The 27,839-nt window shown below is 39.7% G+C and overlaps 1 protein-coding gene across 3 annotated transcripts in view; it reads left to right on the top strand.

Annotated features, from left to right (window-relative positions):
* The window catches only part of TFAP2B (transcription factor AP-2 beta), a 29,256-nt gene extending 1,770 nt beyond the window's left edge, over positions 1–27,486 (top strand). The window contains exons 2-8 of one of the 3 annotated variants that reach the window (XM_027838449.1): positions 1,899–1,925; positions 3,157–3,615; positions 8,669–8,729; positions 16,648–16,867; positions 18,503–18,621; positions 20,939–21,080; positions 24,980–27,486. In XM_027838449.1, the coding sequence (XP_027694250.1) occupies positions 1,899–1,925; positions 3,157–3,615; positions 8,669–8,729; positions 16,648–16,867; positions 18,503–18,621; positions 20,939–21,080; positions 24,980–25,280 (1,329 nt within the window). In that variant the 3' untranslated portion in view covers positions 25,281–27,486. Of the gene's footprint in view, positions 1–1,877; positions 1,926–3,156; positions 3,616–8,668; positions 8,730–16,647; positions 16,868–18,502; positions 18,622–20,938; positions 21,081–24,979 lie in introns of all 3 variants that reach the window. The other 2 variants (XM_027838451.1, XM_027838450.1) reach the window with 2 other exon arrangements.
* Positions 27,487–27,839: the final 353 nt, after the last annotated feature.

Below are 27,839 nucleotides of genomic sequence, written 5' to 3'. Positions count from 1 at the left end.
ATACTAGGAATGATTCAACTCACAAAAGCTCCCGTCAGGCTAATTATCAACTGAACACGGGCAAAATCCGACAGAGGCAGAATTAGTATTGATGGAGCTAACTGAGCTTTCCCCGCCTTTGACCATTTCTCTGTTCCGTTCCTAAGAGTGGAAGGGTAGGTCCTGACAAGCAACATTTTCCCTTGCCCATGTCCCATAGGCTGAACCCTAGTCTCTCCCTGGTGCAGAAGTTGAAAAATACCTAGTCTTGCTCTAGCTTACGAGCAGCCAGCTCCTAAGTTTTTAAGAGTGAAGGGGCTGGGTAACGGGGAAAAGAAAGAGGTAAAAAGCGAAGGACAGAGAACTATTGCCTAGGTCTTTTCTAGAATGTTGTTCCCAGTTTTTTTTTTCCTTTTTTTTTTCTGGTCATGCACATACCATGACTAAGACCAATGGCTCTTCAAGAGTTGTGTTTCTGTCAACTGTACCTCCTTTTTCTGTCTTTAGCAGGAGAGAGCTGAGAGCCGAATAGTCAAAACGATTTTATACATATACACACACATATAAACATATATGTATATGTGCATATATGTTTATATATGTTATAGGAGGGGTTGGATTAGTGTAAATACCTTTGTGTCTTTGAATTTTAAAAATAGAGATCAAAATATCTATCCTTCGAATATAAGGCAGGAATGGATAACTACTATGCTTGAATTGTGTGTGTTGTGTGTGTGTGTGTTTCTGTGTGTCTGTGAGAGAGAGAGAGAGAGAGAGATACAGGTATTCCTCTGTCTGTCTAAATTCTCTGTTCAGAAAACAAGAGAACAACCTCAGTTCTGGAATGAGCCTATTTAAGAAGGTAGGAAGGTTGAACTTTAACAGAAATGGCAGTCAGGCCAGTTGAACGGGTTCCTGAAACATCCAAAAAGGTTTTATGTTGCCCCTGGCTTTGCCTCGAAAGGATAAATTTAGTATCCTTTCAAAATCATTGCATAAATTTTAAATCTGGGTGAAAATGTGGGGCTTTCTCAGCCTTCTAGAACATGGGAATGAAATGAAAGACAACTACGCACTTTTCTCCTCTCCTCTTTAATTTAGTACATAAATGTAATGTCCAACGGTTAGCAAAAATCCTTACTATCCAGTGTAAACAGACAAAGCGGTTATTTTTTTTTCTTAGAAAAGATTGAGAAGGGCGTTTTATTTTTTAAATCATTACAAAGCATCAAGGGCAATCAATTTCTGGTATTAGGAATGTATAATTAGATGTAAAAGAAGGAAATATGTTTTTGTTTTTGTTTTCGTTTTTCGCCTCTAGCGCTGCTCTCTCGGACTTCCTTGTTCCAAATAAGCAGTGTCTGGTTTACACATCTCTTCGGCTCAGTTAATTGAAGTTATGCTTCTTCCCTGCTAAACTTTTTCCCCAACTCTGCTTTTGCCAGCCCCCCTCGTCTGATTACATCTAGTAATTCTCCACTGAATGAACGTCATTTACAATAGTAGGGGAGCTCTCGAGCTAGCTGCAGCTTCACGCTCCATTTGTCCTCCATTCTCCCTTTAAAGTAGTCGTGTAATATTAATAGTCATGAATATCAATTATTATGAGGCGGTGTAGGCAAGCGGAGGGAGGAAAGGGCACCAAAGCAGTCTGAGCCTAGCTTTGGGTGGAAGAGGATTGTATCTGGAAACCCAAAGAAGGAGGAAAAAAAAGAGAAAAATAGAAAGAGAGATAGATTAGCAGATCTCTCTGTGTGTGCTGTACACTGCCAGTCTGATTTCGGGGTGATTTTTTGATGGATAGTCCTGGAAATACCTCAAGCTCTGCTCCTGTGTCCAGAACGTTTCTCTGCCGTTCTCCTTGATTTTTTTTTTTATCATTGTTTTATTTTTAGCAGTAACCAGACTTTTTTTTCCAGATGTTAGTCCACACCTATTCAGCCATGGTGAGTTCGGATCCACGTTGTACAAGAATTGCATGCTCTCTCTCATTCTCTCTCTCTCTCATTCTCTCTCTCTCTCTCTCTCTCTCTCTCTCTCTCTCTCTCTCTCTCTCTCTCTCTCTCTCTCTCTCTCTCTCTCTCTCGCCTTTGGCTTGGTAATTTAGCACAATAATTGGAGGAGGCTGCAGCTGCTTCTCTCTTTCGCATTGTGTGTTCTCGGTTTGAGCTGGACAAGTCAGCTGGGGTGGGGGGGCAGGGGAGAAAAAACTTTTTTGCCATTGCTGTCAGAGATTTGAACTACTGTTTCTACAAAGGAAAACTGGTTTACTTTAGCATGGCATATTTACAGAAGAAAGTTAGATTTACTAATTCCCTCTTTTCCCTGGTCTTTCTGTTTAGTTTATGACCCACACTAAGCTGTGTTGGACTGCCCCCCCCTCCCCAACCCCCATCCCTTCCCAACTCCAAGTCCTCCATTTTCACACCCTCGAGTATTTTGTTTGAAATGGAAAAGCGGTCTTAGGAATAACTCCTAGAAACCACAGTTCAACTTAATTTAACACTAGTTGGGGATATTATTTCAAAGGGAATCAATTTAAATCAGACACTATTTAAGTTGTTTAATTCCATCGGGAGAGGGGAGAGTGGAGAATCCGATCAGATCCTTTTTAATATGCGAATATAGAATTATTGTGTTCTATCGTCATTCGAACTGAACTTCCAATGAGGGACTAAGTTGGAGATTTTAAACAGAAGGTGAGCCGGAATGTATGTACATCTCACATTCTATTTTGTCACGCTTTGGGCTCCTTGAATAGTTAGGAGAAATGATTCAAAACCTCGTAGAGAGCACATACCATATATAGCACTCCTACATTTTTAATTATGGCATTTAGTAGCTTCCCCTTCTCCACCCCTATCACCACTCCTTCTCACCCTCCATCCTTGGTTTGCTACTCGGAGGCTCACATGTTGGGTTTTGTTTTGGTCCCTTTTCCACCACCATCTCCACGTCCCCCCACCCCACCCCCTTTTCCTTCTCATTTTTCTTTTCTCCCCCTCAGTGCTCTGCCTTTAGGAAATTTTCAACATGTTTGTGCAATTTGAGTGAACTTTGGGTCTAAGTTTCTGGTTTTGATTTGTTTTCTTTCAGCCTTTCTCTTTCGTGATTAGTGTATTTAATCAGGTTTTCTCGTTTGTTGTCTGTATTTTTGTTTGTTTGTTTTACTTTCAGGACCGGCATGATGGAGTCCCCAGCCACAGTTCTAGGCTGTCCCAGTTGGGTTCAGTGTCCCAGGGACCCTACTCAAGCGCCCCTCCGTTGTCTCACACTCCGTCCTCGGATTTCCAGCCGCCCTATTTCCCACCCCCTTACCAGCCGCTTCCCTATCACCAGAGCCAGGATCCTTACTCCCACGTTAATGATCCCTACTCCCTGAATCCCTTGCACCAACCCCAGCAGCATCCTTGGGGGCAGAGGCAGAGGCAAGAAGTGGGGTCAGAAGCCGGCTCTCTCCTGCCACAGCCTCGGGCCGCCTTGCCTCAGCTCTCGGGACTGGACCCTAGGAGGGACTACCACTCAGTCAGGCGGCCTGATGTGCTGTTACACTCGGCCCACCACGGACTGGACTCTGGCATGGGCGACAGTCTCTCCTTGCATGGCATCGGACACCCAGGAATGGAAGACGTTCAGGTAAGAAGAGTCTTATGGGAGGGGGAGGTGGGAGGGTGCATAGGAAGGAAAGAGGGGCAGGGCTGAAGGAGGGAGAGACGCGAGTTTGCTCCATCTCCATCACTTTTGCCAAGGTGCTGAGTTTGGAATCTTTACAGAAAGAAGTTATACACGGAGGCCTGTAATATATAGGTGGTAAACTCTGAGGGTTCAGTTATGGGCACCAAAAGTCTTCAGAAATTTGACATAGGGAAGATTCTCTTTTTAGGATATAATGTCCAGAACTAGGGGAAAAATTTTTTTTCTCCCTCAACACCCCCTTTCTGAGTATTTCTATAGTGCTTTGAGCAGAGAATGGCAGTCTTTCTTCCAAACACACCCAGAAACAAATAACTTTCCCACTAAAATTAGTAAGTAAAAAACCAGACTTCCAGAGTGGAAGAAGATGAGAGACTTTCCTCTAGTTGATACCTGTCTTTAGAACGCGGTTAACGATGCTTTGATGCCAAACACATTCCCTTTAGGGAGTCTTGTGAAAAGTCCACCTATGTCCAAGCCGGGATTCTCCTGTCTTGTAGGGTATAGAGTGACTCTTTCAGGTAATTTGAGATGACAAATTAAAGACCAATTTCTGGGGAGGAGAACTGGGTGGGCAAGCAAACGTTTAAGGCATTATGGGAGGGCCAGAAAGTGTCAGTTCATTTGGGGGAGTCCTGGGTAGCACGTGGGTTGTCTTTTATTCTCTCTCTCTCTTTTTTTAATATACCAACAATTTTCGGAGCACTATTTCCAACCTCTAGGACCAATACACCGCGCCCCCCCCCCCACATCCCATTACCCCCATGTGAAAAGGCATCACGTGTTTTAGTGTTTAAAACAAAAGCCTCAGAACAATTTCTCTCCCATCTGCAAACCTACACAATAGGGTCTGGGTTTGTGGAGATTAATTTGTGAAACCAAACAAAGAAAGAGGCAAGAAGTGATGCATTATAAACAATCTGGGGGATTCTACCCAGGACTCGCTTTTCCTTCATTTAAAATGTCTCAGGATAATATGAATTTGCCCTATATTTAATTGTCACATTAGAACCTAGACACTTAAGCTTAGTTTTACATAGAATACATACTTTTATTAAAACTCCTAAAGGCAAATGAAATTAAAAGGAGAGTGAGATGATTTTCCCATATCTTGTTTAATCTGTGTATATTTAAACACTTAACATATTGGGAAGACATCGCAGGCTATATGTGTGGTCCATACTATTGAGTTTATTGGGTGTTGGGGTTTTTTTTTTTTTCAAGGAATTTCACAGTCATTTGTTTATTATTCCTGAAGAAGGTACAGACTCTCAGATTGTGATGCCTAAAGGATTTTGTGGGTAGAAAAGAATCATACAGTTTTACTGATTTAACCTAGTTTGACTATATGTTTCCAGTTAAATTAAGTGTGTTAGAATAAAGGATATATTTAATTTTATAGTGAATCTGTCAACATGTCATGTAAAACAAAATATTTTTAAAATGAATCTTTTTGAGAGAATAAAGTTCAAAGTGTTGAATAATAAATATATACCAACTTATTATTGATAATGATAATAGTTACTATCACAATCTGGGCCACGGAAAGGAATGTTGTACTTAAGTTGTATTATTAATATTTCTATGGAATACTTTAAGATCTTGCAGTCACTTTCATTCCACCTTTTTTTTTGTCTGGGGGTTGGGGTGGGGGTTGAGAGATTAATTTTGTTGTTTGTTTTGTTTTTCCTTTTGCCTTGGTCAGAGTAGTATATAAATTTGACTCTTTGAACGAATTTGTGGGGTGATAGAGTCAGGGTTAGTAAAATTGCTTGGGAAAATGGTATCAACATTCTCAAATCGAAGCAAAGCTGAGGGTTCCACTTGGTGGAAAGCAGTCAATAGACAAACACTTTCGCAAAAGGAGAGCTCCTTCCATCGAGCTGTCTGGACGATTATCGAATTTGGAAATGATTTCCATCCCTATATTGACTCCCTCCCCAGCTCCTCGAGGATTTTAAATGAAGAGTTTTCATATTGCAAAACAGCTCGTGGGAACTCTTTTCCACGGCTAGCCCGAGACATACCAGTACTGTAAAACGATTTGCTCCATAAAGGAGTCACCCCCTCCTTCTTCCCACTCTCTGTTGCCTCCCTCCGCCCCAAATTCCCACCCTCTGCCACTCCCACCCCCTTTTAGAAGTGAGAGAATGGCAGGGGAAAATGGTTTCACTTACTCAGCTGTGATGAGTTAGGTTTCCTAAGGTGTGCTATAAGTGGATGGGAAGGAAGAGGCCGTTCACTTGACAGAGACCAAAAGAAAGGGAAGCAAAGCTAAGAGAAGGCAAAACATAGTTGCTGTAGGTGAACAAACCTAATGCTTCTCTAGCGAATGGTTCAAGGTCCTATTAAGTAGTTGTGAATGGAGTTTGAAGCAAAGAGAAACTCAAAGATAGCAACTAGGGTTAAGTATTCTTATGTGTATGTGTGTCCTTCTAACAACCAACTACCACCGAGAATTAGGGTGTAGGCGTTTGTTCTCTTTGAAAAAGGGTTAATTACGGGGTCTGTAAGGTCAGGGCCTTAGCCCGGAGGCTGAGCATCTGCCTTAGCGGGGGAAAAACGCAACAGAAAATCGGATCATTCATTGTGCACAGATCTGTCTTCTGCGGTAGACACAAAAAATGAAGACACGGACTTCCCATTCCCGCCTCTCCCAGCTTTCATACCTGATGGAAGCATGGGACTGTTTCAGTGAAAAGACACATTGACTCACACGAAGGGCAACCGCCCAGACTGGGAGAGGGGAACTAATTAACCAAATGCTTCTAATATTTTTTTTTAAATGCAACTATAAAACCCTGTCAATATCTATTTCAATTTACTCTCAGGGGCTATTAAACCAGCAAATCGTTGTTTGAGTTCTGTGTGTGCTACATTTCACTCATTGTGTGTGTGTGTGTGTGAGAGAGAGAGAGAGAGAGAGAGAGAGAGAGAGGATAACAGTATTTTTAAAAAATTTGTTGACTTTGTAGGCAACTCTTATTTTCCTGTCCCTCTCTCCTCACCACTACTACCTAAGCATAAGAGGAAGTTAACTTGGAGGTGGAGTGGGGGTAGGGCTGGATAGAAAGGATCCTAGTCTCTTAAAGCAACCCCTGGTATCACTTTTAACTAAAGAAGTCTAGTAATTAAAAGTCTGAGTTGTTTTTCCATGTTTCCGCATGCAGTCCTAATTAAATCTTTACGATCCTCTCTGTGACTATTAAGTGCCAGCATGCTGCGTGAATATCCTGTACAAAAACCCAGCAGGCGGCCGTAATTAGATAGAAAATCAGACAAGAGTCTTCTCATTAACTACAACAACTAACCCACGTTGCTGATGAAGCGTAATATATATGTATATATAAGACATATATATGCATATAAATATGCACACATGTGTGTAGATCTACAAGTATGTATGTGTGCATATTTACACCCAGAAATGTGTTTCTTCCCATTTATAAATCTTCTCACAGACATATATAGATATGTCATGTATGTGTGTGTCACTACAAGTATTAAAATCAATTTATATTTCATAAGAAAAGGGAGATAATGATAAAGTAATTGCAACACTGGAATTTGTTTTCTAAGGAATATCAACTTTGCTCATTTTTCCTATGATGAAAAGTGACTTTTTTAAAAGCCACCTTACACAACACCACACCATTTGCTTAGATATTTCTTTTATTTTTTAAGTGGGTTCCTGACTACACACACATACACTTGTTTATCTGTATTAAATACACACACACACACACACAGGGAATTGCAGGAGAAAGGGATGGAACCCCAGTTATATATTGTTTTATGGTGACACAGAGACACTTAAAAATATATATATAATCTTACTCTAAAGTAGTTTGCTTTCTACTTAAATCACTCTAAGGGGAAAAGAGTCAAAACAGGAGAATTCAGGGACCAGACAAAGTATCTGTAAGTTAAAGAAATATATTTAGGGGTTCCCCCTATAGAAAATAAAATTCAAAGGTCATGTCTGTATTCAGGTAATCATATAAATGACCACATTCATATTCCTTTCAGTTAATATAAGAAACACATTTTAAGTATATACTACATTTAAGGGTAGTATTTCTGTAACCGTATTTGTACTGGAATCAAAATTGACAAATGGACTCCTCAATAAGTTATTTTCCATAGAAATTGCTACAAGTAGTTGTATCTAACCTTGATTTTCTGAGACATTTTAATAGGTAAGATAGAATACTCTTATTTGCAATTACTTGAGTTTAGCTTGGTTAGGGTTTTATTTGGGGATGGGGAGGAAGAGAGCTGTTGGTTTATGTAATTTAGAATGAACACCTTCCTAACAGGTGTGCCTTGCTGGGGAAAGAACACCCTTGTTGGGAATAAAGCAAGTAAATTATTCAGGCTCATATTTTTCTCATTGCGCAATGAGACGCTCACACACGCACAGAGAACATGTACTAACTACAATAGTTGTGAGGTCCTGTTTGCTTACAAACGTGTTCCTATGTGTTGCTGTTTGCATTCCATTCCAAATTGCTCAGACTTTAATTAAAATCCCATAATGTAAACTACTATGTATAAAAAAGAAATTGTCCTTGAGTTATTACGACACAGGGGGATAAAAGCAAAAAGAAAAATCGTCCTTTATAATCTTCTTAAAATCATATAGATCTTACAGCTGTTGTCAAATTGCTGTAATCCTTAAAAGCAAATGATAGAAAGGTTTATTGGATGAAAAAAACATCTATGGATTATCTATGTGTTATATGATAACAAAACTCAATATTGCACCCCAGATGGCTCTCACCTTTTTTCTTCTTCCACTGCAAGATTGTATCATTTGGGTGAATTTCATTTCCATGTCAATTTGGGGGTAATAATAATAATAATAATAAACCACCTCCCTTTGTGAATTAATATAAATGGAAATAACAGAAACTCCAGTTTGGAATGACATGATTTATGTGTGTGATTCTTTAATATCCAGTCAATTTGAATAGTGATATTTTTATATTCACAGTCAGTTGAAGATGCCAATAACAGCGGCATGAATCTATTGGACCAGTCTGTCATTAAAAAAGGTATGGATTATCTCCCCAAAGCAGACCAACTTATATTGTGTATTAATGACTTTATAATATGTTTTCACTTTGAGAAAATTCTTTATCCTATGAGATATAAACCTAAGTCAAAAGTGATATGGCCCTAGTGATTGACTCGACTGACTGTGTGGAAGTGGGAATTGGGTTGGAAGGGGGAGAAGTTAGAAGGGAGGGAAGGAAGAAAAAGGGAGGGGAAAGGAAGAGATACTGTTGTCATTTTCCTGGTCATATATTCATCTAAAGAGAATGAAAAGGACCTTAAATTTGTTCTTGCAACTGAGCTCACGATTAGGATTTGTGACTAGCTAGGAAATCCTTATTTAAAAAATATGCAATAATTGGAGTTTGCAGAAGCAGCACTGAAATAGTTTATATTTTCTCTTTTTACTCCTTTGTAATTTTTTATTTCAACTTAGAATTTTAGGGAGGTGAAGATTCCATTATGGGTTGTTATTTTTCTATTGTGCCATTTTTTTTTTTTTGCTAAACACACATATCCCAAGAAGCAGTCAATGCATATTTTAAAATCTTTATACATACATATGCATACTTGATTTAATGTGACTGCAGAATCACCCCATACTGTTAAAGGGCATGTGATATTAACAAATGTTTGCAGTCTCTCATACAGCTGTAAGCAAAATAATTAACTAATTAAACTAATTAAATGTAATTACAATAACTCATTTCGGGCGTATTGCAGCTGCTTTTCTCTCTCTCTCTCTTTCTCTCTCTCTTTCTCTCTCTCTCTCTCTCTCTCTCTATCTATCTATCTATCTATCTATCTATCTATCTATCTATCTATCTCTCCCCTCTCTGACAGTCACTGGGAGAATGCATGGTGATTAGCATGCTGCAGAAATATTCTAATGCCACTCACCACAAATTTAGAAACCCAAATGTGTAAACAGTGAGATCTTTAATTATCAAAAGGACTGCTATTCCAAGATACAGTGTTAAATACTGTAGGATGTTCTTTAGCAGTGCCTGAAGAATATCTATACTTATGCTTAATGTCAACAACGCCTTGTCTCAGTAGTTTAATATTCATTTGATCCAAATGAAATTCACAGTCTTTACAAGAAAGGATTCTCTGGGAAGCTATAAAATGTTCCAAAAGACCAGAACATTCAAAGGGTTGTGGAATACAGATTCAAGATGGAGTGATGTATTCCAAATTTTCTTTCTCTTTTAGGATGGCAGAGATAACATATCTCCTAGCTTTGGGGAAAAACAACTGCTCTAGAATGAAATGAGGAAATGTTGAAATGAGGACATGTTGGCATTTGGTTTTAGAATCTTGATGTGGAATATCAGAATTGGGTAGAAAACTGTATACGTGAAGTGCTGGTTAAATTTTGCTTCTTGCCCCTATTTAGTTACTTGGGTTTTCTTTTGGCTGGCTTGCTTTTAAGTCTGCATGTTTTTCAGCCTGGTTGCTCGGACTTGGGATGTTGCAGTTTTTGTAAAGCATGCCCTCTTCTTTGATAGCGAATCTACATCGTTGTCTCTGGGGTTTTCCCTTTGGTTAATTGCTGAGTGATTTGTGGAGGGAGTTTTCTTCGTTTGAAACTCATATCTATGGTAGCAAGGGTACAGTCTTTCTCATAGATTTGCTTTTGTTTGATTTGGGCTAGGATATGTGTGTGTGTGTGTGTGTGTGTGTGTGTGTGTGTGTGTGTGTGTGTAAGGAAAGAACACTTTCTATGTACTTTGGCTACAAGCACGTTTGGCATTACTCTAGCAGAATTATAGCGTGTGGAATCTACCAAGGGCATATAAAACATGAATAATAAGAAATGGTAATAATATACAGTCTTTGAAAATATTTAGAATTAAAGTTTACAGTTGAATGTAGCAGAAGCTATATATCGTAACATATTGTGTTTTCGTCTATGTATGTATGTATACATTAATAAAGCATGTGTGTAAATATAAATGCCTTAATGAATAGGGAGAATTAAGGATACCTTTTAAAATATTGCTTTACAGTTGCTGGCTCTTTTAAACTGGCACAATTTTTATACTAAAAAGTTTTGTGTTTAACTTTCTGACAGAAAACAGAACAATCGTATGTCATCACATTCCAAAAGTTAAAATTTAAATTTATTTGTGAAAAAGTGCACATAAATTTCTGTCAAGTCTATTGTTTACATTATTTAATAAATCCTGCATCATACTAAGTGCAGAGAAGATTCCATGAAGAAAAGCTAAGTTTTTTTTAATCTTACATTCACAGTAAAAGAATTAAACAACCACTTAACACTCAGTTTAAGATATTATTACTCTTCACTCCATTCTTCCTCCATTCCTTTCTTCTCTCCCACATCTCTGACTCCCCACACTATAACCTTTAACAGGAATGTATCCACCAGGTTAATTGCGCAATACAGGGGGTAAGAAAGGTGGGTTTCTGAATTGGGTAGACTACATTTCAATAATTGGCAGGGGTCAGAGTTGTTTAATGTGTTTTCTAATTCATGGAGGTTACAGTTTAGCTCATGAAACAGAAGGTAAAGAGCTTATCCAAGACTGCGTATCTTTGAGGATTCTATGTTTAGGAAATCACAGGAGTTTGGACCCTACTGAACCTGGGTATTTTGCACACATTCTTTCTTCCTAGAATAATGGTAATTTAAAAAAAAAAAAACCTTTTGGGGAAAATTAACCTATCCAATCTATCATTTCTGTTGATATCCTAACATAGATTCTAGGCTTGCTTTCTTGTTATGTTTGCTATCTGGGCTTAGTTGACATTTCTGAAGTAATTTAGTTAAGAGGAAATGAGTTGTTCCCAGTAGAGAGAGCAAACGAGTGGAGTGAAGGTAGCCAGCGTGATAAATGGCTCTTTCATTTGAAGATCTCCAGAGCTCGTTTAAGGCTAATTTTCTGTATTAGCCCCCTTTGAGCTATTAATGCAATAGGCAGGGACCGTGGCCCCTCATCTCTGAGCTGCCCCATTAGAGCTAACATTAAGCTGCCAAGTCTGAACTCCATTGTGGGGTGGGGGTGGGGGGGGGCAATAATGAAAGGTGCTTTTTAAACTCTCCTAATCTAAACTGGCAGAGGGTGGTTAATACGATTTGAAGGGGGCTGGTCAATGAGCAATCAATAAAGTAATAATGAGAAGGATGCGGTACATTAACAGTCTAAAAATCCAACGAGACATTAAAAAATCATTCTTAACTCTTAGTTCCATTAAGATCAGGAAGGTGGGGGGAGCCCTGCTTATGGAAATAATCACCATTTTCATAACACGTTCCCAAAAAGCTCAACTCTCCTTTTAAAATATTGTCAGTATTCAGAACCCAAAAGACAATTTGTTTGACACCCCGGACCACAGAAACCTGTCATATGACAGCCTGGAAATTCTGACGTGGTTTAAGTCCAAAGTTTATATATTGTTACAATGGTTCATAGTCACCTATCCGTTTCGGTTTTTATTTTCTTGGTTTCTTTTCAACCTTTCTCTTTCCCGTTGAAAAGCATCCATACTTTCTCCCCCCCCCCGCCCCCATAAAATTGCTGTTCTGTCTTTTTCTTTAGCAGAAAAACCCAAAGTGTGGTAGAAGCGCACTGAATTGGGTTTATAACGATGAAGACCTACGTTCTAATTCTGCCACTTCCTCTGACTAGTTGTGTGACCTTGGGCAAGTCACTTAATATTCTCTGAAGTTATATTTCTTCTAGAGTAAGGGATCAAGTTCCATTTTCCCAGCCTGCTTCATGGGGTGGTGTGGTAGACAGCAAATGAGATATGGTGTGAAAGCGATTAGCAAAATGTAAAACACTGAAGAAGCCCAACGTATTTTTGCATAATTATGGGAAAGCACTTTATTTTACATAAAGGTGAAAGCACCAGAAGTCCGTCGATGCTTTTGCAAGTGTCCAATCACTTCGAAAGATACCACACACATCCCAACCCCATAGTTTTTTTCATCGCTAAAATGGACCGCAATAACCACATTCGAAGTGCAAAAAAAAGATCGTATTACAGCCACCCAAGTAATAAAATCACAGATACCTGTAGTGTGAAATGTGACTTATGCATCAGGTTTCCTTCTGGGGATTTTCTCTTGAAAGTAAGCTGTCCCCCTTGGGCAAAGATCCTTTCAAGTTCCATAGAATCAAAATACAGTTTTGTCCTAGGGTGGAATAGGAAGTGGTTAGGGTGTAGGAAAAGGAGGGACCTAGGATTTGAGTAACCATTTCAGAGAGGGGGGCTGAATCTTTGGGAAACCTCCAAAGAGCCATGTCTATTTTATTTTTAGTAGCGAAGACTTCTTTCAGGTGACTTTTCTCTTGCCAGGGGGCCTTATAACATTCCATTCTAATACATCTTACTCGTCCACCGCCAGTATTAAACGAATACAAGGAACAATTAGAATGAGTTCAGACTTCTCTGTCACCCAGAGAAACCCAAAGTGGAAATTCCAAGTAATCAGCAAACACTTATTAAGCGCCCACTATGTACCAGGCACTGTGCTAAGCTTATGAAAAGTAACAGTTATAATATTAATAATGTTTTATGTAGTTCATTAAAGTAATATTTTCCTTTGATTTCCCCCTCTTCCTCTTAAATAAAGTTTTGGTCACTGTAATGAAATATTGATTGTTTAATGACCGTTTCTCCCCACCCCCTTCTTATTGGAGAGAAAGGGTTAGATTAAATGAGTTTTTGTATTTTCTTAATCTTGAAGTTGCCTGTTCAACTCAATAGAGAGCTAGGGGCGGGGAAACCACTCAGCTTTAATGTATGCACAGAAAATTGTAAACATGTAAAGAATTGAAAGCTTCACGCTGAGTTTTGCTATGCTCCATTTCTTTACCATTTCCTGCTGTCGTTTTAAACCTATCTCACTCATCTAGAGATTCGTGCACTAGAACAGTATGCTCATAATTACTAACAAATCAACCGGGCACTGTTGCTCTGTCGGTTTATTGATAAGCTGAGAGGAAACGGAAGGAGAAAGACAAAGAGAATAAAATATTAGGTTAACCAGGCTTAAGCAAAGTGGGCTGGGGTGTAAGCAGGTGATAATGGAGCAGACAGTTTGGAATAGGAAAGAATGCTCTAGGGAAATGGAAGAGAAGTCATATTCAACAGAAAGGGTTAAAATCGAGAAAGAAGTTTGGGGATCTGTGTGAGGGTTAGAGGAAATTATTTTGACACTTGAAACAAATTAGAAACTAGAAGCAGAACAAAAAAATACACAATAAAATATACGTACGGACTGCGTAAGTACAGACATGTATGTTTCCAGGTAAATGAAGCCACTCCATTCTTAAGACACTTTTGATGGCTGATTAGATCAGTAGTATTTAAATGCTAATATACATGCATAGATGCACACATACCTTCTTGTGCACACGTGGGAGGTAGTGAAATATATTCCCCAAAGGAACTAGCTCTTGTCAGGTAAATCAGGTAACTAACAATAGCTAAATTAGAGGGAAGCTTATAAATGTCTCCAGAGCTATGGTGTTTCAAGAGACTGTGTCTCTGGAACTTCCCAAATATGATGATATCATATGTCTCAGGGGATTTTAAGATATCCCAATGGATTATAGTTCATGACCAGTGGAAAGCAAGACATGAACTTGGCGGGGGGGGGGGGGGGGGAAGTACCATAACAGGGGAGGTGGAATATTAAAAGCCCACATTTCTCCAATTTTATTTCAGTTGAAGATGATGGAAAATTGCATTGGGCCACAAATAAGACGTCATTCCACTTATTTGTTACATCATGTTAAGTTTGTAAATTTCAAAAGTTGTATTTAGAAATTTCAAAAATATTGAGTGTACCAAAGGACAGAGAAAACAATGCTGATAAATTATGAGATTGAATACTTCTTCCAGCCTTATCTAATGCACCTTTCAAATATTCTAGAGCACTTGTTTGTGTTACCTTGGGGAATTCACAGGCCAAATGTCTCTCTGATGTATCCAAATAGGTGCTGCTGTCCAAATAGAAGTATATTAAAGTTGGTTGGGTTTGTTAGGTGGAAGAATAGAAAGACAGGCCATGCCTAACAGAGTCTTTAGATAAACAGAGTGACTTTAACTTGGGTCTCTTTAAATTCCAAATTTCATTTTCAACTCCATGAGTGTTTTCATTGGGCCTTTCTCAGATGAAAATATTCACTGCTGAGAGAAAGGTGAGGGACCCTGGAGTGAAGACAGTTTTTCAGAATCCACTTAGAAAGTCAAACATTGGTGAATCATATCTGCTCTCTCTTTTTTCTTTTTCTTTCTTTCTTTTTTTTTTCTCTCTTTCAAACAATTGGGATAGAGTATTCTGTGCTCTGGACTAATTTTAGTGTAGATGGGGGTGGGAGTGGAGAAGAGAAAGGAGAAAAACTTCTCTTAAAATATATGTAAGACTTGGAGCCCTGAAAAGTCTGTGTGGTTCTTACAACTAGTTTTTGACTTTCAAAGCCCATCCTCATAGTTGGTCTGGACTCTCTAGAGCAGAGACTAAATAGATTTGCAGGAAGCAATATACTTGTAATTTGGGATGTCTTTTAAGGAGATTCTAGGCTGTCACAAGGCTCTGATTGTGAAGTTCTGTGGTAGTGAGCAATAAGCTATAACAATGGTAAAGTTCTGCTGTACCTAGTCTGTGAAACTGAAATTTGGAAATTGTAAGATGGCATAACATATTAAGATTCTTAGATCCAGGTGGCATAAAGAGATCGACAATGTGGAACAACAGAGTGAGGTTAGGGTATTACTCAGCTCCTAAATTTCAGGAGGAGAAGAGTACTTCTCCACCTAGATTGGAAGTGTTGGGGTCACCCTAAATTGAGCATTACCTAAAGACATCACCTGAGAGAAGATGCCTACCTAGTCACCTTAACAGCATGCAAAAAAGAATGGGAATCAGTCAATATAAGTTTCTGGGAGTAGGAAGTCTGATTATGTTGCTTGCTTGATCGTTACGACTTAAAGTTCTTCTTATTTTCTCTTCCTTTCCCTTCCCTATTACTTCCCACCAATCTTGCTTAGAAAGCAAGAAAATAAAAATGCGATTAAAAAATCAGCCCGGAGAGGTGGAATACACTTCAGCTGCAGTGGCAAATAGCTGTCAGGTCACATTAACTTCTACAAAAACCATACCTGGAGTATGATTTGTTATCAATTTCTTTCCACAAGGAAGCAACCTCAGAAAGGCCACCCCCTAACAATGTATAAAAGGACATTAATTGGCTGATTGGAACACCTGTTGTAAATCCTAACTCTTCGAAACAATTATGAGCTAGTCATTTAGACTAATTTTTAAATATAATTCATGTCACCAGGGAACTGTTTTCACTTAGAATTTAAATCATTTGTATTTGTTTCTGGAGCTGCCATTTTTCTTATCCTTACTTTAAATAATCTTTAAAGTTCTTTTTATCCAAACACAAATCCCCAAATAAACTTTGTAACAAGGGTGCTTGCATCCTGAGTTGATGGACCCCATAGCCACAGTCCCTTCTCTCTCTATTCTAGTTCAGACTGTAGTAAAGAATAATCGAATTGTCTCTACATGTAAATTCTCTCGAAGAGAATTAGTCCATCCTTTTTATTTCATTCTCATGGAAAATTGCCTCCAGTAACTGTTTCCTTAATAAATAAGGTCAGAGTGGAGATGAAATTAGCAGAATCAATGCAAAATAATACCTTAGCCCATTTGGATTTTGGTGACTTTTATGTAGACTGTTGTCTGCCCATTTGATTTTTACTCTTCAGAGCTACTGTGCCAAATCAACAAACAAGACTACAATTTTCTACTCCCTTCACCTAGTTTGCTAGAGGGGAGGGATGTTATCCTGTAACCTGGACACAATATCACAAAGATAGATTTCAATTTCTTGGCCACCTTTATTATGTGCTTTATTATTTTTTTTCCAGTTCCGGTTCCTCCCAAATCTGTGACTTCTCTGATGATGAATAAAGATGGCTTCCTGGGAGGGATGTCAGTTAATACAGGCGAGGTGTTTTGTTCTGTTCCTGGCCGTTTGTCCCTACTCAGTTCAACCTCAAAGTACAAAGTGACAGTAGGGGAAGTTCAAAGACGACTCTCCCCTCCTGAATGCCTGAACGCTTCTCTCCTTGGAGGAGTCCTGCGAAGGTAAAACTCCTCAACAACCAATGTGTTCTCCCCACACGCACCTCCCTTTGTGCCATTATCTTCCAGAAGAAATTGACAATCTGTTATTTTTGCTTCGGGTTGGGGAGGGGGGCACTGAAGGCAAAGACTAAGTGATGTCTTCCGTAAACATGGAAATGAATTCTAGGTACCAGGATGTAACTGGTGAACCCAAAGCAAGCACGTGCTCAGGGCACCCAAACACACACACACACAGAGAGAGAGAGAGAGAGAGAGAGAGAGAGCACAGAACAATGAAATGTGCTCAAATTAAAGCAACCAGGCCACAGCACTGCAAGGGTGCTCTTTTTTTCCCTTCGCTTTCTCTATGACTGGTTTTTTTTTCTCTGCCTTTCTTATTCTGTCCTCTTTAGCAGGTGCCTGGACAATATCCTGTTTCTTCCCTTTCACCCATGACTCTCCCGCATAAACTCAATGTGCTTTTTTTCTGGGGCGGAGGAGGAGTTAACTGTTCCTCTCTGTAAGTTACTTCCTGGTGTCCTTTGGTTCACTTCTTACTTAGAAAGAAGTGGAACAACCTCGAGGAGTCTCACTGAAAATTGGGTGTAGAGATGTCATTTAACTTAAGTTTTAAAGAATCCTAAGGAGGATTGCTTACACATCCATTGTTCCTCAACAGTGACAAATGAGACTTTTTCTCTGGTGGCTTATTTCACAGTCAGATCATCAGAGTTCCCCTGTGAAGAAAGATTTAATGAAAAAAACCTTCCACTAACAACCTTGGGGGCAAAGGAGGCTCTGTCCATTTCTGTCCATAATGAAGAGAAGAGAGAATTGGATAGATTTGGTTTCTTAGGGCTCTCTCAATGACTAGGCACAGTACCATGGTCTTCCTATTGGTGAACGCTTTCTTGTCCCTTTTACCCTCAGTTCTCTTTGATTCAAGTGTAATAGGAATATGGAGATCTCCCCAGGAACTGAGTTTAGGAATTCCTTTAAAAGTTTTAGTTTCTCAATCCTTCATCCACCCAACCAACACATGTATATACATGTATAACATGTGTGTGTATAGATAGATATAATGATAAGCCTGCCATTTACTCTCTTCATTCCCTAGTAAACTTGCCCCTTCTCCTTTTCCTTGATTTGGTCACTTGTTACTACAGTAAATGCACTACTTTATCTAGACATTATATCTCCCTTTCTTCCTTCACAGGGGAATGGGACTTTATAATGAAAGGGAATGGACAGGTAGGTGGTAAAAGCTCAGAAGCTCTGCCTTAAATACTATCTGTATATTTCCCGCTTCAGCGACTTATCTAAAAGAAAATATCTCTGTGTGTGTCTCTGTGTGTGCGAGTGCAAGTTTTACCTTCTCTGGACTTATATTAGTACCTACACACTAATGATTCCCATCTGGTATCATTTGTTCTCCGGAGATAAAAGAAAACTACTCAATTTTTAAAATGTCCTGTATTGCAGAAATTAAGCAAACCTCAGCAAACTATCAACAACCAACCAAAAGGAAAGGGGAAAAAATGTGCTAACCTCAAGTTAAAACCTCTTCAAGCTCCAGTGGTCTTTAGATTGCTAAGTCTAAACTTTGTTTCAGGAACACTCTGAGGTTAATCAGAATGTTAATTCTTGCAATTTCAGAGCCAAATCGAAAAATGGGGGGAGATCTTTGCGAGAAAGGCTAGAAAAAATCGGTTTGAATTTACCCGCGGGCAGGCGCAAAGCCGCAAATGTCACTTTACTCACCTCCCTGGTGGAAGGTAAGCAGAGAATTGCAGTTCGTTTTACAGACTGGCTGATCTTAACTATTTAGGTTGTAGGCTGACATTTTACATGTTTCTTGATTAACTGGAAATCATTGCAATTTTTATGCCTCTGTAAATCAAGCATCAGATTAGATGAAACTGCAAAGACACTTTAATAATGGCCGAGAGGGTGCAGGCAGTTTTTCATAGAAGCGACTGAAATAGTACTTTTCGAGTAGAATAATCAGAGAATTTAGATCCGAAAGAGACCTTGGAGGTCATCCAGTTCTATGTCCTATCCCATGAAGGAATCTCAATATGTAGCCATATGTAACCTCTATTTGATGTAGTAACCAAGCAGCCTTTGGAACACACTTCAGAATTTGAGGAAAACAAAACAAAACTTATTATTTACTTATAAAATGGGAAGTTTAAGAATTATTATGTCACTCCTGCTGTCGTTGCACATGCAGATGACCTTGAGCATATTACTCCTAAAATACAACAATCTGATTCACGATTCCTTTTGCATCCAGAGGAAAATGAAGAAGGGGCCAATAATACTCTATGAGGAGCCATCCGCTGCTTATTCACTAGCCATAATTATATGCATTCTGATTCACTCCTTAGTTTGGCTGTAGCCTGCTTATGTTGTGCAATAAGTAAGACTGTCTTCACGGTCCAAAGGAGTGAAGTAAATATAAAATTCAATCTGTGAACAAAGAATAGTTACATAGGAAATGGTTCTAGCAGAAAGCAGTTGTTGAGTCTGAAACACGCTTTGTTATACAGGCTTTGCAATAGCAAAATGATAAGCTTGATGGCCTTAAACTGTTCCCCGTAGATTCAGTCTCATTACTTTATAGTCACACCAATTTGGGGGTTTGGATGAATGGAACAAAAATGGGGTTTGAGCTATTATGACATTATATCTGCAATAATTAAGAACTGCTCACACAGATGTTGAAAGCAGGGTGCATTTTAACGTCTCATTGAAAGTGTTACCTGTGCCAAAGGCTGCATTTGGACAATTGCCAGAGTATTTATGAACCTATCTCAATAATATTATGGATTCTGAATAAGCAAGATATTTCATTCAAGTTCAGGCATGACTTAGTACATCCACTGTTGGAAGGAAGGAAGGAAGGAAGGAAGGAAGGAAGGAAGGAAGGAAGGAAAGAAAACAGGGAGGGAGGGAGGAAGAAAGGAAGGAAAGAAGGAAAGAAATGAAGGAGGAAGGGAGGGAGGGAGGAAGGAAGGAAGGAAGGAAGGAAGGAAGAAAAGATCAAGGTGGCATCAATGTATCATTTAGAAGTGAGGTCCCCAGTGGAGAGGAACCGGAAGTCTGTTGAAATACCACTACCTGTTTAGCAGTTTTCAAGTTGATTAATCTGTTAGTCTATTTCTGGAACTCCCTTTAATAGTCCCTTTAAGTGACGTTTAAAAGTAAGTCACTCTCATTCAAAATAATGTGGTTGTGAAATTATTAGACATATCTGTTTTGCATGTTCTGAATCTTCTCCCAGAGCCCCTGGGGCAGTGTTTAAAGAGATTTTTTAATGCTTTATTCTAAAGGGGCTGCAAAAAAAAAAAAAAAAAAAAAGCTACTGGAATCCCCCCTAGAGCCTTAGTTTTCTCCAGCTCCCAGTCTTCTGGTGGCAGAGAGTACATCAGTAGGAGTTTGATGACACATACCTCTGGAGTGTAGAAACCTGAAACCTGACTAGCAGGGGAAGTGACAATTAGAATCAAATTTGGAATAATTATTTCTTTCATGAATGTATGCATGCATGCATGTATGTATGTATGTATGTATGTATTATCTTTGGCCACTTGGGGTTTTTCCAGTGTGGTGAGAGGGTGAGGAATGTAGTGACACTTGGATTTTTAAAAGGGGGATTGGTGATGCTTTGGAAACGGGGAGGGAAAGGGACTGAAGAAACAAGGGGGAGAGAGAGTCTGGTTGGGCAGTCAGGCTTTTTAGCCCTCTTGTAGAGGCAGTTTCTGAATATAACTTACTACCTCCTTAAGACAGAAATTGGGATACCAGGGACCCTCACTGACTATTTACACAAGACCAGGCTCAAGATCCGGCTGAAAAGACGTTCAGAAGCTGGCCTTAGGGTGGGTGGGGGCAGAAACACTGATCTTTCCCCTTTGCTTTAAGAAAAGAGGTGCTAGCCTTTCATTCGCTACTTTCTCCCCCCAAAACCGCAGCTAGCCTCTTCCCTCTCCTATGTCCCCTAGGGAGGGGAAATGGCTTATCTCTGCTATCCCCTTGGGCACGTTTAGGATCCCGTGTTGATCATGGCCTCTATGGTTGTCTTTTCAGGAGAAGCTGTTCATTTAGCTCGGGATTTTGGGTACATTTGTGAAACTGAATTTCCCGCCAAAGCTGTTTCGGAATATCTAAACCGGCAGCACACCGATCCCAGTGATCTGCACTCCCGAAAGAATATGCTCCTGGCTACAAAGTGAGTGTCACTGTTCCCCAGTCTTCTCTGGTCGCAGCCTCCTACCCTTTGGCTTTTTCAGCTGAAGCCATAGGGGACCTGGAGGTTCTGCCTTTTTGACTCACTTAATCTCAGAGCAGTCAGTGGGGGAATTTTCTCCTGGAAAGCTCTCTCTAGTTCCACCTCTTTGCATGTAGGCCTTGTATCTTCGTGTCTCCCTGGGTTTGGAGGTGGGACAAGGTGAAAATAACTAACGGTACCAGCCCCATGGGATCTTTTTTTCCTCCTTCCCTCCCTCCCTCCCTCCCTCCCTCCCTTCCTTCCTTCCTTCCTTCCTTCCTTCCTTCCTTCCTTCCTTCCTTCCTTCCCTCTCTAACTGTGTAGATATGGAAAAGACACTTATCCTCTCCGAGCCTGGTGGTGGTGATAAGATCATGGATCAAGAGCTGGAAGGGACCTCAACCTTCATCCAGCCCAGCCTTCTCATTTGACAGATGTAGAAACTGAGGTTCCGAGCGGATAAGTGACTTGCTCAATGTTATAGAGTACAAAAAAAGAGCCAGAATTCAAACCCATATCTAGGATTTTTTGCACAAAATATTTATAGTACCTATTTCAAAGGATTGTTGTGAGACAATGAGATAATTTCTGGAAAGTGTTTTGCAAACTTTTAAGCAATATATAAATATTGGTTGTTTTATTAACATTCTTTCCCTTTCTCTCTCACCCCTTTTTCCTTCCTTCCTTCCTTCCTTCCTTCCTTCCTTCCTTCCTTCCTTCCTTCCTTCCTTCCTTCCTTCCTTCTTTCCTTCCTTCCTTCTTTCTTTCTTTCCCTCCTTCCTTCCTTCCCAATCCCTCTCCCTTTTCAATGTATATCTCTGGTGTATGTGAGACTGACTTAGAGTACCCTGAATTCATCTCCCAAGCATCACTGGGGTTTTAAGAAAGACTGAATATGTGCTTGCTTGGTTCCATGGTCTTCCTCAGATTTCTATATGTAGATTTCTGCATGCCTTTTTATCTGTAGTTCTCTCTACACTACACTATAACATACAAATAAATACATGTGGATATATGCATGATATGTATATGATATACATGTGTATCTAGACATACACCCATCTATAATTACTATGTTTCCAATGTTACTGTTTGTCATCTTCCACAGACTTGTAAAATTTACTACAACTCCAGAGGGGAAAATAGTAAATCTATTGCTAAATTTAGGTCTATAGCTCATTTGAACTTTTACAGTGGGTTTTCTATTTATTTGATTTACTCCTGTCTTTGGCTTCTGTGTCATATTGTTTGGTGTTTTATGGTCGGCTTAGGCCTTCAGTGGTGCAGCTCTGCATGTTCTCGCACGTTTATCTTGCAGGCACGGCCCAAACAGCGATCATTTATTTAGTGCTCTAGGACGCGGTTTGCTCCGTTGACAGCGTAATTTAAAGAAATATATGGAAGGCTGAAAAATCATTTGCTCAAATTTGTCCAGATGTTTTCTAGACGTGATTTGAATTTGATTGCCCCTTTCCGCAGGGTCAAAAGATATTAATGTCCCAGAACTTTAATTGCTTACAGACCCTGGTTTGGGCTTTGAAGATTTAAAATGTTTGACTCTACCATTTGTTTTTCCAAATTCAAAGTTTCCTTTTTGGCACTTTGGTAATGTAACAGAACTCAAGGAAAGACTGTAACCATTTCCCCCATCAAAGCTTGTCAGGGATTCCCCACAACTTTGGGCCAGTTTTGCCTCTGAAGGGACAATCACCTATGAAATTGTAGACATCTTTCTCATTCTCTTTACCAAGTAGATCTTCCCCTGTTTCACTGGGGGAAGGGACTTCTTTTTTTTAGAATCCTAAGACTGTGGACCTCTTGAATTTGGTGCTTTGTAGGAAAAGAGAAAGGTCCTCGGAGATGAGAAAAGGGGTCAGCATTGAAAAGGGAAATGGATGTCAGGAAACTATGAAATACATTGTTTTTCTAATGTAGTAAAACTGATGTTTTTAATGACATCATTTTAAACAGAGTAGGGTCCTTGGGCTCTCCCAACGTCTTCTATTTTATTTTATTATTTTTTTTTTGGTCTTTGTCCCGGCAAAGGATTGGGGCTGCCTTGATTTCTCTTTTTATGCAGCATTTCTGTGCTAATGATCTTCCTCACCCCTTGGAGGTAGTGGAGGGGGGGGGTATCTTAGATTTAATACAGTGCCTATTTCTCACTCACAGTTATGGTAGAAAGGGTCTCTGAAAATTGGGGTAAATGGAAAAAGAAAAGGGAAGAGGGAGAGTGCTAATGCATTTTCCCCTTCGGGAAAATGCCCCAAAGGCAAGCACTTTTTCCTGGCCAGCCACCCTGAAGGAACAAGTGTATAGTAGAGATGTTATAAAGGCAAAAGCCATATTGCATTTTAGCATTTTCTTTTTGAAATCTGCACTGGGTCTCTCTTTCCTGCCCAATGTAAATGAAGTGTTGATTTAAGTCTACAAAGTCTGCTAAGATTTGAGATTCTGATACAGAAGATAGGCCTTCTTATCCCACTGCACCCTCAAGATTCTTTACTGTCAGATGGGGTATTCCCCATTGAAATACTTTAAAAAAGAGAAGACATTTGTTTCTCCTGAAGGTATGGCATCCCTGGAATTCTGTGCCCTTGCCCAACCAATCAAAGTAAAGTTGTGTGGGGTTTTGTTTTTTTTTTCTTCAGGGCATAGAATAAGATATACTTTTTTTTAGGCTGACATAGTGGATATGGATTGTTGCTTCATTATATTTTCCTGTTATAGGAACTAAACCCAAAATAATTCATAAATAGTTATGCATACAATAATTCCAAGCTAGATGTTTTCTCTTAATCATAAATATTTTGGGTGTTATTCTTTTTATATCCACTTATTCCCCACTTGTTCTCCTAACCTTCCCTTGTTCAGGTTTTGAATTACTGCTATAATCCTTATTTTCCAGTGAAGACCCAATTAGAATTCTAAACTAGAAACAGTATAAAAGATCTTTAAAATAGTATCCTCCTCTTTCCCACTTTCTCCAAATAAACTTTTTAAAATGGCATCAGCATTCCTTACTGGTCTCCTGGCATAAACAGTGACTGGCCTGAGGCAAGTCAGAATCTTGGCAATTCATAGAGCTGCAGTAAGCGATATTATACCTCAGTCAAACTTGTGGATGAAGGACTAAGTGCTTAAGGGTCTTTTGCCTTTGCTGGGAAGGTGGTTAAAAAGAGAAGAAAGCTTGGGGAAAGTGGCCTCATAAAGAAAGAAGTCAGGCAAAACTCAAAGGGGTTATCACTTTTGAGGAACAGCAGGAAAGAAAGTTGGGATTTGGAAAAAGGGGATCAACTTGCAACTCAGTTTTGCCACTTAGTTTCTGTATGACCTTGAATTTGTCACTTAACCTTTTTCAGCCTCAGTTTCTTCATCTGTAAAATGAGGTACTTGAATTAGATGTCCTTAAAGATTGTTTCCCATTGTAAGTCTTTCTGTGTGCTACATTAACAAAGAAAAGAAAAGAAAAGAAAAAGAAAAGGAAAGAAATCTTGAAAATAGTGTCAGGGTGATATGCAACTGTCCAGAAGTGGAGCCCATAGAGTCAAACAGAAAAACAAAAACTATAGAAAGAACTCATAGAAGACAAGTGAAACTTGGTGTTGAAATGCTCTCTCTTCCAGTTAGGGAATTTCCACCTCTATGCTCTTTCTTTTTCACCTCCAGCTGCTTAGTAACAGAAGCAATTGGAAAGAGAAACAATACAATCACCTAAGTTACCTCTATCATGGCTAGAAGTGTCTCTGGGTTTGTTTGAGTCTTTCCTTTTTTTTTTTTTTTTGACAATAAGGAAGAGGGAAAAAAGATGTTGATGGAAAGTATCATTTTTGCTGTTGTTCTTGTTCCTCCCCATCTAGGCAACTGTGTAAAGAATTTACAGACCTGCTCGCCCAGGACAGGACACCTATTGGAAACAGTAGGCCCAGCCCCATTTTGGAACCCGGGATTCAGAGCTGCTTGACCCACTTCAGCCTCATCACCCACGGCTTTGGGGCTCCAGCTATCTGCGCTGCCCTCACAGCACTGCAGAACTACCTGACAGAGGCTCTCAAAGGCATGGACAAGATGTTTTTGAACAACAGCACCACTAACAGGCACACATCTGGGGAAGGACCAGGTAGTAAAACTGGAGACAAGGAGGAAAAACACAGAAAATGATTTTTTTAAAGGAAAAGGGAAAAATCTTTTAAATAAAAAAAGAAAAAAAAGAAACATTTTAATTTTAGCTTTAAAATATTGGATTGGCTTTGGAAGAATTATATTAGGTAGAGCACACACAAACAAAAGTTAACAAAAAAGAAAAGAAAATAACTTTTTAAAAATCAGAGGCGCACAACGGAGCAACAATACCGGTTCTCGGTGTCTATTCAAGATACACTTGGAGACAACCTCTCGGATTTTCCACATCGGTTCTCTCGATTTTAGTAATGCTGATAATAAAAAACAACCCTGATTTTTTTTCTTTGGAAAAATAAACATAAGACAAAACATGAGAAACAGTAACTTATTGGAAGAAAATCGGATAAACATTGGTGGTGTCAGTGCTTTGAAATCTGGTTGACTGAGACGCACGAACTGTTTTTAGACAATTCTTTCCCTTTCTCCTCCCTTCTAACTTTCCTCCTCCCTCATTCCCAATTCATTCTCTCTTCTTCTCCCTCCCTTCCTCCCTGTCTCCATTACGAAAATCTCCCGGGATGAAATGATTGTATCTGGCACTTAGGCGTTGTGTTTAAAACCTTTTGTTTTCACTTGACGCTTCGTTTTTAAGTTACTGGTACCATTTTCTCCTCCCATAGCTTTGATGGTAAGAATTAGTGAAGGGGAGGTGGAAGTTGATGGGGTTGGAAGGGGAAGGCCAACAGCGCTAGAGGAGGTCGCTGCGATCTTTGGCAGAGGCTAGGGAGAGAGCCTGGGAATCTGGAACATAAGGATGCATAAGCTGTATTAGTCATCTGCTTCAGCTTCCTCATTTCCTTAAAGAAGTGTTTCTATTTCCCAGCAATGCCAGCGTCTGCACAGGAACCTCCCATTTGTTCTAATATCTGTGTGAGGTACCGGTTTTCAGAACTGTAGCAAAAGAAAACAAAACAAAAATACGAATAAGTTAATTAGTATGTTTTCCTTCGGAGGGGTATGTACCATTTCATTCTCTTCTGTTTTCCAAAGCTGTGCCTGCATGGTTTATGAGCTTCTTCAAAGAGGACTTGGGCTTTCTACACAATCTATAAGGTACAGAGACAAGCAAAGTTCTGATACTTTTTTAATCAAAGCCGGTGTTTCAGGATTCTGCAGGTGCACTTCTTTAAAGAAGCTCAAAGGGAATAATTTAGGAAGCACCCGATATCGAGGTGGAAACAGCTGTCAAAATGGTTGTTGCTAACAGTGACCTGAGCCCTGGGATTCTATGCAGAGACCAAATTAAAGGGGAGAAAGAGGAGAGTCTACAGGAAATTGGGGGAAGGCAAGAAGGGGAGGGGAGCCTAGTATTCTTGGCATATTCTTCCCTCTAGTAGATTCCACTTCTCTAGACGAAATTATTGAGATGGTCTGGGATTCTTGTTTTTCCACGAAAAGCAGCAGGAGGGGGGGAAGCAGGCCCCAGTGTCTCTGCGTTACTTGCTATATTACAGGATGCTTTATGAATGAGGGTCTTTTTTTTTCCCAGGCATGCACTTGTTTTGGCATATAGATGGTAAAATAATGCAAAGTGAAAGGAGATGCGTTTCAGCTTTGATTTTTGCCGTCTGGATACATTTTGACTATTCCCAGTGGGTAGAGTTTTATGCATTTAAGATCCCTCACTTATGGCAGAACAGCTACTTTCTCTGTCTTATTTCAAGCATTATCTTGAAATAAGATATAGAATCCAGGCACACCCAAAAAGCAGAGTGAAGAAAATGCCTGTGGGGGGTATGTCTCAGAATTCAGTGTAAACACACTCGCACGCACTTTCCTAAGCAAGGCCAAGGAGAACATCCCCGTGCAATTTTATTACTCTATTATGCACCCCCTCCCCATCTTCCCCCTCTACCTTCCAACATTCCTCTAAGATAAAAATCCAGATGTTATTGGCCTTGAGTTTTTGACTTCTGAATATTTACAGTAGACCGCATACACATTAATGCTGAGTTATTTTCTCAGACACTCCCCCCTCCCCTTTCCGCTGCTCTCCTCCACCTCCCATGCAGAATCCCTCAGTTAGGTGCCTCTCAAGCAGCCAAAGCTGGCATCTCCATAGGATGCAAAATGATTGGCATTTTCATTTCACGGGGATGCCTGGCTTCAAGGACATTTCCTCCTGGCTTTTCTCTTAGTCTTTCAGAGCCAAATTTGATGGGTTTAAAAAAAAAAAAAAAAGGCAGAGCTGCGCTGGAGGAGTTCCACTCATAAAGCCCATGGCGCTTATATCTTGAGGAGAATGCCAATGCCTTAGGATGGGCGTTATAAAGCATATGGAGCTCCAGCCTTATTATTCCAGGAGCTAAGAAGCATCTTTGGTCAGGTAGCGACAGCAAGCTAAAGCAGGTGTGTTCTGATTACTCTTGGCCCGGATAAACCGCACTGAAAAACCATCATCTCCTTTCCTTGCAGGACAACCTGTCCCACGTGCGTGACGTGAGGGAAACGTAATGGACACGCATTGCACTTACTGTCCAGTACTGCCCTTTGAAAGCGTGTCTCCGATTCTGGCCGGGCTCTGTTGAGGAAATAGAA

The sequence above is a fragment of the Vombatus ursinus genome, unplaced genomic scaffold, assembly GCF_900497805.2.
Source record: "Vombatus ursinus unplaced genomic scaffold, bare-nosed wombat genome assembly UNPS02014826.1, whole genome shotgun sequence".
NCBI classification, from domain to species: Eukaryota; Metazoa; Chordata; class Mammalia; order Diprotodontia; family Vombatidae; genus Vombatus; species Vombatus ursinus.
This window is presented reverse-complemented; position numbering and strand designations above follow the sequence as displayed.